We start from the raw sequence: 16,352 nt of genomic DNA on the forward strand, positions 1-16,352 counted from the left end.
ACTCCGAGTACTGCTTGAGTAAAGCCTGTTGAAACCTGAATACTGAGAAGCAATGGTTTGACATACCTCACCGAATCTTCAATGTGGTTCTGTAAGCCGGTGATAAAATCTTCAATGGTCTGTTAAGGACATAAAATACATGAAAACATCTTTCAAAGATCAAAGAACGTTCCCTATTGAGGTAGAATTTTGCAAAAATTCTGCTCCTAGGTCTTCTCTCTGCATGCAATACACATTTTATGTCTGTCCAATACAGCATAGGATTCAAGGCCTTTCAACCCAAAGGAATTATAAGATCACCAAATATTAGTGTGCTAATTACATTCCCTTGATTCTAAGCTTTTTTATTATCATACTTCTGTCGCAAATATTTGAGAGATCTCACGATTTTGCACTTTTCACCAAAAACACCCTATTTCAGTAGGATTTTGTGGGGTTAGTGTTTATGTCTGTGACTTGACAATAACGACCACACTGACGACATAAGAATGCTTTCCAGTAATTTGCATGCCTTGCTGTTTACAGAACATGACTTTGACAGGAGTGAATGAACGTTTACCTTTTCAAGATTCATGCTGGATTTCACAGCTTTTCTGATCTTTTTCTGGAACATAACTTGATCCACACCTAACAGTTGTAAAAGTAAAGTAGACAAAGAAACAAACAAAAAAACTTCCAATTAATTATACAAATGGATGCACCGGGGGCTAAGGTAGCATGTTCATATTAAATTGCACAGTATTCAATTTTAACTTTCATACATCACATACATTGCAACTGCAGAGAAATCAATCTACAGTGTTTGTATATTCAGAACATCAATGTCATCTACAGTGTATTGATTGGGTCTGATGGCAAAGAATATGAAATTGACCAGACACAATCCATTATGTGCATCTAATTCAATTCAAAAAGTCATTTCATACAATGTTTTCACTTGAAACAAGGTTCGGTTCATTACTCCATGATTATCAACATTTCAATTCAGAATGTCACTTCACAAAATGTTTTCACTTGAAACCAGGTCCATTATTCCATCATGATTAAACACACACACACATACACAAACATATAACATATATCATATAACATATAAGATATAACATATACTAGTAGCATATAACATATAGCATAAAACATAACATATAATATACAGCCATGTTATATTAGGGTGCATCACTTTGACTCACTCAGCTGGTTTGGGTGATCTCCAGCCATGAGGTGAAAGCCAGCAGACTCTACCATTAGGCCAAAGGTAGATTTATCAACCAAAGGGACTGCAGTTTGAGGCTTTGCAACACCAGAAGTTGTTTTCCGCTTTTTGGCTAAAATGGAGGAAATTCAGAGAAGTATAACATGAGGTACAATTGATCTGCTTCTAGATTGTGACATGAAATTTTCCTAACTGTATACATTCTACAATATGTTTACCGATATTCATACAAGCAAATAAAACATGGCGTTCAATGCACCATGAAGTGGGAGGGTAGCAAGCCCTTCAGCTACACCATGGAACACCCCTATTATCATATGTCATGGCAGTAAGTGGCAGTGCTTGATAACCCTCTTCCCCCTTCCCCCCCCCCCCCCCCCACCCCGGGGGAAAAAAAAATCATTACTGGTTTTCATGAGATATACATTGTCGCATAGGTGGCTGAGAGGAAAGGAAAAGATGTACTTGGGAGTGATTCTACACAGAAGAGCATTCATAGGGCATTGTATGCCTTGAGTTAATTAGGCCTACTTTACCCATCTTCCAATTCTACCAAAACAAACTCTTTCAGAAATAAATATCACAATAAACACAAGCTAGAGGAATTAAGTACATATGATTTTCCTTTGGATGGCAAGCCTGTGTTGGCTTGATGTTTGTACACAGGATGCATATACTTTCACCCATGAATAAACCAAATCTAAAGTACTTTTACACTAACAAAAATGCATTCATCACATTCCTTGTGAATGTTGTAACAAAAATAGACCGTACAAGGAATAAGTTATTGTTTTCAGTAGCTTGCAAATGAGCTTTAATACACAAAATTATGAGACAGAAATAGCATGACTCACCTGAATTTGTTAAGTTTGATGCTGCTGAACTTTTGTTAGGCAGAGAATCTCTCTGGCGTTTCCCTTTTGCTTTTGGCATGATGAATACTGACCCAACTTCTAATAAAAGACAAGAAAATATCAAAATATACAAACAGCACATCAGCCAAGATGAGTGGAGAATCTAGACAAACCATACAGGCCGTGAGTGTGAGCATTCCACAGCAAGATCAGCAGTGGAGCAAATACTAATAGCACTCACAATTCTACTCTATGGTAATACACCGATTACATGTACCTTGAAAATCTTGGAAGTCTCAAATATTTTCATATTTACTTTAAATAGTGTCTTATCGAAAGTCAAGGAGAACATTGTGGCACTGGGGAACCACAGAAGACTTCTCAGCCAGTTTCTTCCATCCCTCCCTTTCCTCTGCCTCTCTTTGTGCCTCTCTCAATCTTAGGCCTGTCCAGTCTCGTATGTTGTCTTCCCATTTCTTCTTAAAGGTCTTCCTCTTGCTCTCTTTCCTCTCACTGGGCCTTCAAGCCCCATTGATGTCATTGTGAGCCTAGATATTATTACTAAGTGTTAACATAGATCTAGGCCTATATGAAATAAAACAGGTCCACTGTTTCTTGCTCGTTGCTGCATTCATGATAATAGAATATTATCCTGTTCCAAATATTCTACAGTTCTGACAGCTGTAGCAATCTATTAAAGACCCCACTTCTCAACTGATGAGCCATGAAGCTCTATCAGGTGGCCTGCGACGTCAGACAAATAGGCAAAAAAAAATAGATTAAAAATAGAGTTGGAGTCCATCCATTTGTATTCTCTCTAATTGGGCTTTGAAAAACTTAAAGCCAAAGCAAGCCACAGGTTGATAACCAACAGTGCTGAGTGATGGACTGATACCCTATTCAGAGTTTTTCAGCGTATTCATCCAGATCCATTCAAAGGTTGAGAAGCCCCGTGGGGTATTAAAGCACATTTTCTTTTATTGCAAAAAGGTGAGTTTTGGGGTTGCGTAAATAAAATGCAAAGTCAAATAGAGATCTAGCACTTATATTATAGGAGGTCTTGTGAATTAAAGTGAGGAATTCTTAAAATTTGAAAAAAAAAAGTTACGTTGTTATCGGTACAATGTTGTTGTATCTCTAATGAACGACTTTGACCAAAAAAAAGAACTTTCAAATCACCAAACAAGCACTTATATTTTGATTGAAAAAGTGTGAATCTGCAGTGGTGAATATGCTAATGAGGGAGTGTTAGCGGAAATTCAAACGTCACTGATGCCCAACCATAACTTATTTAAACTTAAAGGAAACCGTGTTTTGCTTGTTTATGCGGACGCTCACTACTGAGATTTTGTTTTCCTTTTCCGTCTATCTCAGATCCCCAAAACGATTGTGGTAGCTATCACAATTCACTTTGTAATTTTGGGGATCCGAGATGCAGGCAGAGATCTTTTTATGTGCACAATGAGCACACGTCTGTAATATTCACCTGTCTTGTTGGGCTTCTGGAAAGACGGTACTACACTAGTCTTGTAATGCCCTCCCACTTTCAGCAAGTTTCCACTGCATATCAAACTTAAATGCCTCGTTTTTTTTTTTTATTGCAGTAATGACTGCTTCTAATGTACTATTTAAGATGATTAATTTACTCTGCGCAGTATGTGAACTTGTGTTTGTATTTCTTTGACAGGAATGCGTCTACTTCTGACAAAGCACAAATTGCATCCACTGTCAGAAACACCATAACACAACCCTACATCCAGTTGCTGAACATGCAGGCTTTGATGAGAAGCACCATCGCACCATAGAAGTAGGAAAGAAGTAGAAGTAGAAAATGAGTTACCAAGATTAAAGAACAAACTTCACCTTCACGCTTCATACCTGTGCTGTGGTTAATACACACACAGTGCAGTGCAAGGTAGCCTAGTACAATTTCAAACAGCTTTACATCTCTACATGCAATAAGAGAAAGAGCAGTAAATTTATGTCAGTCACTCAATTCTGGGAGGTGACGTGAACCGATCGTCTCTCACCGGCCCTGCTCAATCCTATCACTACGTACTGAACTGTTCTAACATTGTTTATAGTGTTTATAGATGGTCATCCCATGCCATTATAGACAGAAAGATCCGTCTGTCTGGAGGATCATGGAGTCTTTTATTCTTTTGACGTTATCGCTCTCCTCAGTATAACTATGAAGGAGGGGATCCGTGAAGCCAGACGCAGTCTCCGCGGAACATTTCCCCGACGACCAGATGCAGACTGATCTTTCGGTCAACCCTTGACCGAAAGATCGGTCTGTATCTGTCCGTCGGGGAATGTTCCGCGGAGACTACGTCTGGCTTCACGGATCAGGACAGCGTTAATGGCAAAATATAAAAGAGTCCTCCGGACAGACGGATCTTTCTGTCTAGGTCAACCCATGCCATATAGAACTAGGCATAAAGTTTACCCATCATCAACACTTTAATAGAGTTCTAATTTCGGTACAGTTTACCGTTTATCTAGCAGGAGCAAAGCAGGAGGCCCGGCAGGAGTGAAGAGTGTGTAGCTAGGCGTGCGGTGTGGCGGCGTCAGGATCTAGGACGGGATGATGATGATGATGAGCAGGATACATTTGCACTGCTAATAGTGTTATATCCCATCAACAATTTTGTACTCACTCATAAAATTACACGTCGTGGACGTTCGTTTGTACGTCTCTCTCTGTGTAGAGTAGAGAGAGATGCGCTGCTTGCCCGCGAATCTGCAAACCGAGGGCACCGTATACTGTATGTGCAGCGCAAGAACGTAAACACACACGCACACCACCACCCAAATGAGAAGCCAGCGCGCGCCGTATTGCAAATTTCCCGCTGGACGAGCCTGAAATATACGTGACGTACATGTATTTTCCATTTCCACTAAATTATAAAAATGCCAAAATATCGTGTTTCAACTTTATGATAAATACATACTTTAAAAGCGTAAAATTACTTAATTATTCACTAGAAGTTTCATTATTTCCCCCTCACAACGTCGATTTCCTAATCTCTCAAGTCGTTGAAGGTGCAAGAATTAAACACGAACGAAAATGGAGCAGAATTCTGAGGAGAAAAGAGGCGTCTTTGAGTGCTCTTTATGCAGTTTCACCTGTCCATACGACTATTATGGGAGGAAACCAGGATTTCTCAAATCAATTGTGTAAGTGTCTATCAGTCAGATATGCAGAAAATTATGCTTGCTCCACCACTGCACCCGGAATAGGCCTACATTTATTACTGCCCTACCTTACTACATTAGTGAGACCATCAGTTATCGAAAGGGGAAACCCCGATCCGCGACTGGCTGCATCTCGCGGCGGCGCGCGGCGCGATCCGGGAGGCCGGTGCGGTGGTGGAAGATCTGTTCCACCCACCTCCCTGCTTTAATGGTCAATAATGTTTTGCCTTTCACGGTACTTATGCCAGTGGTGATAGAGCAGAACGTCATGGACATCTAGAACTTAAGGATTTTTTTTCTTGTCTGGACAGTGAATATTAGAGACTTCTTTGCTTACTTCTTGTAAAACATGGTCATTGACATTACTATACATAGCTTGGTAGGCCCTAACTAACAAAAAACTCAGGGCAGCAAAGACTAGTCTAGAGTAGAACACGAACAGACATTGACAGAAGCTTATGAACATTCAGGGAAGTATTATGCAAACCTGGTTAGGACCTCTGAAATTCCCTTATTATACTGAGTAGTTATCTTGTAAGTTGTAATATAAGGGATAAAAACAAAAGAGTATGGAAGGAATAGAACCTGCAAAATTAGTTCCTCATATCAATATCTTGTTATATCCAACTTTGTAGTAAGGAAATTCGGAACTGTATCTTGTTGATACTACTACTCCACATCCTATCCTTGCCAATGTTTCTCCATACCCAGACTACTGGAAGAGGCCTATGTCATGAGGGATCCATTCACACCAGAGAATCGTCATTTGACTGTAGGAGGAAGCTGCTCAGTGTGCAACAGGACAGTCTGTGTAGGCAAGGTCAGTTGAGCTCATTTAGACATCTTTATAACGTAAGGTATATTCCTCACTGAAATATTGCCATAGATACATCAGATCTGTTGATCGACATTGCATCACCTACTAACTTGTGAATTGAAATGAAGAATTAGGAGTGTGAGGAAGTGATTTGTGTAAAAATGTAACCCACCAATATCAGTGAATGTTTTTTTTTTTTTTTAGTGACGATCAGACGTGTCTGGGCAGTGAATACATATTAGATTGATGCAATTTAGAGACTTCTTTGCTTACTTTTTGTGAACATGGTCATAAGCTTGGTAAGTCACTCTTGCTATGTTATGTAACTCTTTTGACCTTAAAGGTTTGGGTCTTAATACAGTTCCCCCTTTCTCACAAGGTATTATTTTCTTCATGAGATGTAGTCACATTTTAATTTTAGCTGCATTCATCTATTAGTGTCTACTGTTTTGATCAGTATTCCATGTCATTTCTGAAATAACTTTTCAATAATAATGATAATAATAATAATAATAATAATAATAATAATAATAATGATAAAGTCTTATTTACTACCCAGGGTAGCCTCTTCAATGTTGCCACTGCTCTACCAGAGGGCCCTGCTGTTATTATTACCCTAGCATTGCCAGGTACCCATTTATACACCTGGGTCGAGAGGGACACAGTTGTTAAAAACATCTTGTCCAAGGACGTAAGCACTGGGCGGGATTCAAACTTGGATCCTCCGATCGGGAGTCAGGAGTCTTATCCATTATGCCACAGCACCCCAAAAATAACTTTTTCATTTGTCTCAAACAATTTTTAGGACTGCAGTGTATTCTACACCAGGCGATTTTGTGTGGACTGTGTGATGAAAAACCTTGAAGAATTTCCCAAGGAAATATGTCAGGTAGGTAGAGTCATCAGTAGATATTCTTTGACACACAGCGATGCTATTTGTCACTAAAGGATTGTAACATTACATGTAATAATCTTTGAGTATGATGGATAGTATCTGCCCGGTAAGCATTTGTTGAATTCAGAAAGTTTTAAACACTGTGTATTAATCCATTGAGGACGAGTCCTGAGTATACTTGGACATGGGTCTATGGGAAATGTGTGTTGTAGCAAAATCAGCCTGTCCTCAAAAGATTAACACTTGGAAACAGATTTTTGTAGTCATACACATTTATGTCATGTAGTGTCACTATTAACTTGGGAATGACTTATTTATTACTACCTGCCCCAAATTCTACTCGGCTGAAAATCACTTTTTGGCATGCAAACAGTAGATAGAAAGAGATGATTGTACAAGAACATTGATTATTACTTAATCACTCTGTGTCATGAAACTCAAGAAGTATTAATTAAAATGGAATGCCATTGGTAGAGTCATGGATCGTAGGTGTCATAGTTTTGACAGCTTAACCAAAATAACAGGCAGGTGATTGTTGTTCTCTTTGTGATTTCATGACAGCATCTATTGGCATCTTTGACTCATTGAAAGTAAAATCACATATTATTTTCAGTGAATGTTATTGTCGTCCATTCATGCTTTCTGACTAGGAATTCAGCAAGAAAGACAAAGGATGACTGATTCCACGTGTGATGTCATCCTGCTTGGTAAGGGTCATCTCACATTTTCATGTATGCACCTGGTACTTAATGTACAAATGAAAACTGTTCTTTCATATGTCTGTAAGTCTATATAAATGATATGTAGTGTGGCACTTATTTTGAGAATAACATAAGTTATGTCCTCTATTATAAAAGGACTTCTGCGCAAGTGTTATGAAATTGTAAAATATATAAAAATTATACTAGTACTCCTAGTGGATTCATCCTTTAATGTACATCCAAGCATTATGCTTGCTACCTACAACTCTGTCTACACCTATTTGATTAAGGTCTGCTCCATTTTTTTTTTTCTACAAGTGATCAGTGTATTATGCTTGTTTATGCACAAGTGAGTGCACAGAAACATACCAACACAATAAATTTGCTTTTTTCCCAGATGCTTGTATACAGTAGATGCAATAAAATGATATGAGCTCCATGCTATTGTCTTTAGATGTTTTTCAAGCAAGGAGTTTGCATTTATAATTCATCGCTATTTGACTTCGGTATTTAAGATTACCATGAGCAAAAAGTTCAGTTCAGTTCAGTTCTACTTTCATTGTCCACTTAAGAAATTTGCCTTGTTTGCATACATACACACTACAGTGTGCATAGAATGAATACATACATAGCAATGAATATAGACACATATGTACATGGACATGATACGTAGACACACACAAAATATGCAACACAACATTGACATCAATATCCTAAGACACAAAAAACTTTACACATCCATACTTGGAATAGAGCACAGATACAGGGCAATGAATCAGTGATGTTATTGTAAGCTTGATGACATGGAATTCTGAGATACAGCCACCAGTCTCCCATTGTCTCACATTGTTACTGTGCTACAGACTCTGTGAGGGAGGTTGTTCAACAGGCATTGCTCCCAGAGATCGCTGAGATTCTAAGAAAGACGGACCAATAACCACAAGATGTTCTGACTCTAAGATGCCAGGCCTGTGGACACGACATGAACATGAAGTAGAAGTTGTTCAACCTGTCTGTATCAAGGCCAGCAGGATGGACTTGGAACTTTTGGTATGGAAGAAATATCGTCATGCTTCTAAGCCATCAGGGTCTCCTAGATAGACGGCATACAATATGGCAGACTAACCAAATCAAACCTTTCATAGCCTGATGGATTACACCATGAGATATATCCCTTTTAATCTGATCGCCAAAAAGGAGACCAAAAAATAAAGTGACTTCTAAAACTCAAAGCAGCAGCAGCCCCATATGTTATTCTTCATGGAGATGCTCAACAGGTTTAATGCTATGTCAAAAGGAATGTGGTAGTCAACCTTAGAGTTTGTGAGGGTTATTGATACTGAGCCCAAGTTTTTTATCATCACAATGTAATGATACACTGAATTATGGCTTGTAAACCAATAATATCCTGTTCTGTTACAATTAGCTATGCGAGAGATGGACATACAATTGTGTTTAGATTCTTAGTAAAGCAGTCTGGAGGAGTAGTTTGGTTTTTAAGTCCAGATAGTTTCAGGAATCAACAAATGAGATTCAAGAAAGACCCATAAAACCCACCCTGCCCTTGATAAATACATGTCATAGTGTCTTATTGTTGATATCATTGTTGAAATTGGACTGATGTATTTCCCCCTTGCAAGCTGTGTACATGTATTGTATGCATAATTTATCTGAAATATTCAGATATCCAGATTGCGGTCTTGTCCAGTAATTACAAGATGCATAATTGTTGATCTTTCACAAGAGAAAGCTATACCTGGACACTATATTGTTTTATAATTTTTGTGTTTGTGTGGAGTTTTTTTTTTTTTATTTGAGAGAATACAATTCTTGCTTCAAGACATCTGATTTCATGTGAAGTAATTAGACATTAATGTGTTCACTCTGTGTACAGTTCAGGCTTTTTCCAAAGCTGTAAGAAGCAGAGTATTCATTAAACATGAACATGGAAATGATTAATGCTGCTAACGAATGTCAATTTTGATATTTCTGTTTGTTCAGATGTAAATTGTGATAGCTGCTTCAATTTTGGCTCAGTTGTAATGAGTATTCACTGTAGCTTCTCATAAGTAAACAAGCTACAGAGAGGTTGATCCAAATGCACTCCTTTAATAAACAAACAGTCACAACAGTAAGTGCAGTTACAATCCGTTTTATCGTTCTCGAACTTAGATAATCATAAGCGTTGTATACAAATTCCACGGAAGAGCTCAATAAAACTGCAAATTCATTGCATTGATCAGAACATTAATGTGCGTAAATGACATATAACTTGGGAGCGTAAACGTGGAATGTCGTACAGATGTAAACATGGAATATAATGTGCTAAATGGATGTCATACGTGACCGTGCACCTCAAAACGAACATAAAGTCGCACACACTGATTTTGCGTGAGGACTGAAAATAAGTGAAATGGGTCAACCTAGCCGAACTTGACTTTTTCATATTTTCTGAAAGAGCGGGTCTTCTTTTATATTATGCTAAAATTTGGTATCATAAAGCGGGCAGGAAAGTGTTTTTTTAGCAGTGTATCTCGAACATTTTTGGTAGAATAGTGTGATTAGGTGTGTCTTGAGAATCCCTTTTTCATTTCTGAAAAACCGTGTCCACACTCTTCACTTTCAACTCTAATAACTTTTGAAAGGATAGTGCTACTGCTTTGTAATTTCGCATCGTTTATGGACAGAATGTGGTAATGAGGCATGCGTAATTTCAGTTTAATTTGATAATCCCTTCATTGTTGTTACTCTGGTGGTTTACTTCATGTTTTTTGTCCCATTCATCGTACAGCCAGCACGGTTTGGTAAATAAGCGCTTGAATAGACACTGTACTTCAGAGCCTCTTTTCGCAGTTCACACTTTTCCTGAGTTTGTGCTTTCTTTCAAATATTTAGATAGGTTAGGAGAGTCCATTTGATTTGAATTATACATCATTTTAAAGCTTAAAGCTTAAAGTAAACTAAAAATTCATGTCTGGCGACTTTTTGTTTGTTTTGAGGTGCAGGGTCACATATGGAGCGTAGTATGTGTGGTGTCCTGAAACTAAATAAGTGATATTTTCACCACAGAATCACACAGTGGACGTAGTGTAATCTTTCATAGTTGTTCCTCACTCTCTCACCAACAAAAAAACTCCGAACTCGTTCCTTCTTGGGAGCTCGTTTCTGTTTAAGTTTCAGCCCTAGGTCTGGTCTGACCTGACTCAAGCGTGTTCTCAGTTCTCTTCCCATGAACATCTTTGCGGGAGTTTCCTGAGTCCCCAAATAAGGAGTTGTCCGATAGCTCAGTAGGAACTTGGCCAACTTGTGATGTATATCACCCACTTCTGACTTGGCCTTCATGGCCTTTTTGAAGGTCTGAACAAAGCATTCCACCTCGCCATTTAAAGCTGGGTGTTTGACTGCTGACTTCATGTGCCTGATGCCATTCTTTTTCAGGAATTCAGCAAACTCCTCTGCCACAAATTGTGGTCCGTTGTCTGATACCACTTCATGGGGTAGACCACACTTGGAGAAAAGACTGCGCAACACTCGTATGGTGTTTGATGCTGTGGTTGACTTCATCGGGATGACCAGCTGGCCATTTACTGTGGCCGTCGACAACCAGCAGGAACATCTGATCAAGAAACGGTCCGGCAAAATCGACATGAATGCGATGCCAACGTTGAGATGGCCATGCCCATGGATTCACTGGGGCTTGGGCTGGCAGTGACTGAACAACCTGGCATGATGAACACTCCTGAACTGCCTGCTCAATGTGTTGGTCTAGACCTGGCCAGTATACATGCATCCTAGCCAGACTTTTCATTCTGACAATCCCTGGGTGTCCACAATGAAGCTCGTCCAGGATTCGCTGTTGCAGTTTCTCTGGGATGACTACACGGATACCCCATAACAGACAACCACTCTCCACTGTCAATTCATCCTTTCGCTTTACCCATGGATGGAACTCGCTGGAGAACTCAGGTTTCCTGGCCACCCATTCTGTACCCAGAACCGGACTTTGGACAATACTTTGTCCTTGTCTGTTGCCTGTTTCACCATCACTGCATCAACTGGGAGAGAGTTTAGCTGTACATGATTCAACTCTGTAGCCTCACTGGTCCACATTACTACAAACTCATCCTGATTGTCCTCCACTGTATCCAAACCAGGCAGACGTGACAAAAAGTCAGCATTTGCATTCTGTTTGGAGGTACGGTACTGAATGTCGTACACATGGCCAGAAAGTAGAATGGTCCAGCGTTGAAGTCTGGATTCTGCTAGGACTGGAATCCCTCTCTTTGGTCCTAAGAGGTAGGTCAAAGGCTTGTGGTCCATAAGAAAAGTGAACTTCTTTCCACATAGGTACTGATGAAATATGCGTACCCCATACACAATAGCAAGTGCCTGTTTTTCTAGCTGGGTGTAGTTGTTCTCTGACTTTGTCATTTTCTGCGATGCATATACAATGGGTTTGTCTCCTTCAGGTGTGACGTGGGATATGACTGCACCAATGCCATATGGTGAAGCATCCACGGCTAGCGTAATGTCCTTCTTGGGGTCAAAATACACCAACACTGCACCTGAACTAAGAATTGTTTTGACCTCTTGGAATGCCCTTTGGCATTGTGGTGTCCACTTGAAGTCATCTGTCTTCTTGAGTGCATCAATGGGTTCCAAGATGGTAGCCAGATTAGGAATGAACTTCCTGTAGTAGTTGATTAGCCCTATGAAGGACTGAACCTCAGATGGATCCTGGGGGGCACATCCTGACGTGATAGCTTCTACCCTCGATGGGGAAGGGTGTAATCCCTCTGCATCTACTTTGTACCCCAAGTACTCAACTGAACTCTGGATGAACACACATTTGGACTTCTTCAAGTCAACACTCAATCCGTCACAATGATATCGTCCAGATAGCATCCCACACCATCTAAGCCATGGAGAATCTTATCCATACGCTCCTGAAAGATAGCCGGGGCAGAGCTAACTCCCAATGGTAGTCTGGTATATGTGTAGAGGCCTAGGTGGATATTGATTGTGATGTATTTCTGAGCGTTCTCATCTAGCTCTACCTGCTGGTAGGCATTTCTCAAGTCTAGTTTTGTGAACTTTTTTCCTCAAAAGAGTTCTTCTGGTCTAGGTAGTGGATACTCCTTAACCTCCAGCTGGGGTTCACAGTGACTTTATAATCCCCACATAATCTGATTGAGCTGTCAGGCTTTCCTATGGAGACTACTGGAGCAGCCCAGTCTGAATATTCAACAGGCTCAAGAACCCCTTCCTTTACTAACCTGTTTATCTCCTCACCAACTTTGTCTTTCATGGCAAAGGGTATTGCCCTATATAGGCTTGAAGAACTTTGGTTGTGCATCACCTTTTACTTTCAACTGTGCCTGCACCCCTTTCACTTTACCTACACTAGTTTCAAACACTTCACTGTCTGCTATCAACTTCTTAAGCCTATCTGTCAGCATTTCACTTGCTGCAACCTGTTTGACTTTGATCTCTTCCCATCTCAGGGGAATTTTCATCAACCAATCTCTGCCAAACAGAGCCGGCCGCTCATTTTTCACAGTGATCAAAGGTAACCTCTCTGTTTTACCTTGGTATGTCACATTCACCTGACATTTCCCTCCGACTGGTATTACCTCTCCTGTAAATGTCTTGAGTCTAATTTCAGTTCTTTCTGCGTTTACCTTGTTCTTTAACTCCCTGTCAAAGAATGATTTGCTTACAATTGAGACTCCACAACCAGTGTCTACTTCTATCTGAAGTGATGTATTTTCTATCTCTACATCAGCCATAATAGGTTTCACCCTTTTCCTACTCTATGTACAGCAATATAGTACATTTGTTCATCTGTCTCAGACCCCGAGTCTGACTCCGAACTATACGTACAACTTGAATGAGAGTCACCCTCAACATGACTCACACTAACCCTAGACTTTCTTCTACTCTTGTGTCTTTGTTCATGACCTCTACTCCTTTTTTTTTTACTTCTACCTTTAGATGAATTTTTTTTTTCCGTTCTGTGTTTGCTACTACCCGAACTACTGAGGCTACTTTGCCTCACATTATTTCTACACACCTGTTTCAAATGTCCCTTACGGTGACATAGGTCAGAACTATAGTCTTTATAGCGACATTGTCTTTTGGAATGGCCTTTTTTGCCACGGCAGAAGCATTCAATTGTCCCAGAGGCATAGTGAATGTTTGTGCTTGTACTGTTTCTCTGGGTGCTTGTTTTCAGTGCTTCTGCATTTTAGCTGGCAGCTTCCATGCTTAGGGCTAATTTGATCGCTTTGTCAATCGTCAGGCTGTCCTCCGACAGAAGACGCTTCTGGATATTCTTGTCCAGGAGTCCGCAAACTAGGCAATCCCGCAGGGCCTCACTTCAGTGTCGGGCCATTAACGATCGCCCCGACACTGTAGAGGCATGCTAACCTGGAAACATTGAACTGCACATTACTTGAATATGAGACCATTCTGAAGCAAATAATTTTCACACAACAATAGATATATAATGTAGATGTACTCTTAAATGAATCCCACAAGGATTGGAACAATCATCCCCCAGCATTCCCACTTGGCACTGATTCCCACTGATCAGTTAGTAGCCATCCCCTTTAATTGCAGACCCATTTGATTCATGACACAACATACTGGCCCCAATGAGCTAACTATCAATTTAGATTATTCCTAGATTTACCTAGCAGCATGTCTGATTGCATTCATACCTTAATTTGTACCTCGTCCCTAGCATGAATGAAATTCAGTTAGCACTGTGACATACAGAAATGCATTGTATAACAATGTCAAGTACTACAATTCATACCACAAGAACTCTGTATTAATCATACACTTCAGTAAACTTGGTCAATTCTGTAAGCTATCAATTCTTGGATCCTTCTTTTTGCAGGCACTGTTTTACTTCAGGTCTCCTAAAGTGTTTGTGGCCAACTCTTACCTCCACCTGTCTCACTCTACCATCCCTTCCACAACCCGCCCCATTGGCAACTGTCCATGTGAAAGGTTGTTGTCCACAACCAAGACCAAATCATCCTTAGCGAGATTTCTCTGGGGTCAAGTCCACCGTTGCCACTCTTGAAAGAGGGAGAGGTATTCCTTGCGCCATCTTCTCCAGGAGACAGAGGCAATGTATTTGTCAGGCGCCAGCATCTCCTGCCATAGTTGTCCTCTTTCATGAAGATCCCTGGCGGCGTATTTTGGTGTTTCTTCATCAGTAGCAGATGGTTTGTGGTGAGTGGTTCGTCATCAGTGTCATCCATGGTTAGTTTGTTTAGTGGACGTGAATTGAGAGTCCACTCAATCTCTATTAGAGTGGTACTGAGTACTTCTTCACACACCACTTGGTCACCTAGGAGACTTTGTAGGATTCGTTTGATGGAACGGATCATTCTCTCCCATACACCACCCATGTGGCTTGCTGTTGGTGATTTGAACGTCCATTCAATTCCCTTGTGACGCAGGAAGTTTTTGACCTTTTCATTGTTTAGGGACTGCAGGTTCTGTTTTAGCTCCTTCCCTCGTTCGAAGTTGGTTCCGTTGTCACTGTAAATCCGTTCGGGAATCCTTCTCCTGCTCATAAATCGATGAAGGGGGCCGAATCTGTGTCAAGGGACTTTGACAGCTTGATATGTACCGCTCACATCCTCAGGCATATGAAGATGCAGCTGTAACGCTTCACATGGCTGTGCCCTTGTTTGATGGAGAATGGTCCAAAGTAGTACATGTAGTCTATTCCAACATATGTGAATGGTGCTTTGTCAGGGGTGATTCTTTCATAAGGCAACTCTGCCATCAGTTTGGTCACCGGTTTGGCGTTCCATCTCTTGCAGGCTAGACATTTTCCAATCACGTGGCGGACTGCTGCTCCGCCCTTTCCCACCCAGTAATGCTCTCGAAGCGATGACGTCATTCCTGTGCCAGAGTGACCTACCAGACCATGATGGTGTTCGATTATCAGTCGCGTGATATGATGACTGTGTGGTAGGATAATGGGATGACTGGAGTTAAAGTCCATGGGGGCTTCGCTGATGCGACCACCAACGCAAAGAACTCTATCCATTACTTGTGAATATAGCTTCTCCAGTGTCTTGTTCGAGGACTTGCCTGTGAGCTCAGAGGGAAACTCCTTGCATTGCACCACCTGGATAATCGCTTTCTCTGCAACTCATATGTTGCTCAGCTTCATGCTTCCTTTTGCTGTTTCTGGTTCTCCTTTTTCCTTCTTTCGTAGGAACTCCTTGAACTGCAAAATCCAAGCTACACCTCTATTGAGCTTGTCCCACAAAGACTATCTCGTCAACAGCTCGTATACGCTGTGAGTTGACATCACTGCCTTCACGTTGGCCTTCTTCACCTCCACGTTGTCTTGTGGGATGTCCTGCAGAACTTCAGGACAGGGTAGCCAGTTTTCTTCCTCTTGCCACAGGAAGTTCGGACCCTTCAGCCAACGTGGATTCTTCACCATCTCCATTGCTGTATTGCCACAGGATCCATCATCAGCCGGGTTGGATGCTGTGTCCACTTGACACCATTGTGATGGTGTAGATGCATTGTGGATTATAGTGACACGATTTGCCACGACGGTCTTAAATTGTCCGCTCTCATTCCGAATGTACTGTAAAACCAATGTCGAGTCAGTGCAGTATGTTGTGTTTGTGAC

General features: G+C 40.7%; 2 protein-coding genes across 2 annotated transcripts in view; one reads left to right on the forward strand and one right to left on the reverse strand.

Moving 5' to 3' along the window:
* Window positions 1-4,665, reverse strand: part of LOC139744236 (Fanconi anemia group D2 protein-like) — a 37,553-nt gene extending 32,888 nt beyond the window's left edge. Inside the window, exons 1-5 of the mRNA XM_071654679.1 lie at window positions 4,562-4,665; window positions 2,068-2,166; window positions 1,191-1,325; window positions 560-627; window positions 67-119 (exon numbers count right to left, since the gene is read on the reverse strand). Of these exons, the coding sequence (XP_071510780.1) occupies window positions 67-119; window positions 560-627; window positions 1,191-1,325; window positions 2,068-2,146 (335 nt within the window). The 5' untranslated portion in view covers window positions 2,147-2,166; window positions 4,562-4,665. The remainder of the gene's footprint in view (window positions 1-66; window positions 120-559; window positions 628-1,190; window positions 1,326-2,067; window positions 2,167-4,561) is intronic.
* A 450-nt stretch (window positions 4,666-5,115) lies between these two features.
* On the forward strand, window positions 5,116-7,654 carry LOC139744245 (cysteine-rich DPF motif domain-containing protein 1-like). Its single transcript, XM_071654689.1, has 4 exons — window positions 5,116-5,247; window positions 5,977-6,085; window positions 6,888-6,971; window positions 7,628-7,654. The coding sequence occupies exons 1-4, from the start codon at window positions 5,138-5,140 to the stop codon at window positions 7,652-7,654; spliced, it is 330 nt and encodes a 109-aa protein (XP_071510790.1). The 5' UTR covers window positions 5,116-5,137.
* Window positions 7,655-16,352: the final 8,698 nt, after the last annotated feature.

The sequence above is a fragment of the Diadema antillarum genome, unplaced genomic scaffold, assembly GCF_040938485.1.
Source record: "Diadema antillarum isolate AM-2024a unplaced genomic scaffold, OU_Dant_1.0 seq00001148_RagTag, whole genome shotgun sequence".
Taxonomy (NCBI): domain Eukaryota; kingdom Metazoa; phylum Echinodermata; class Echinoidea; order Diadematoida; family Diadematidae; genus Diadema; species Diadema antillarum.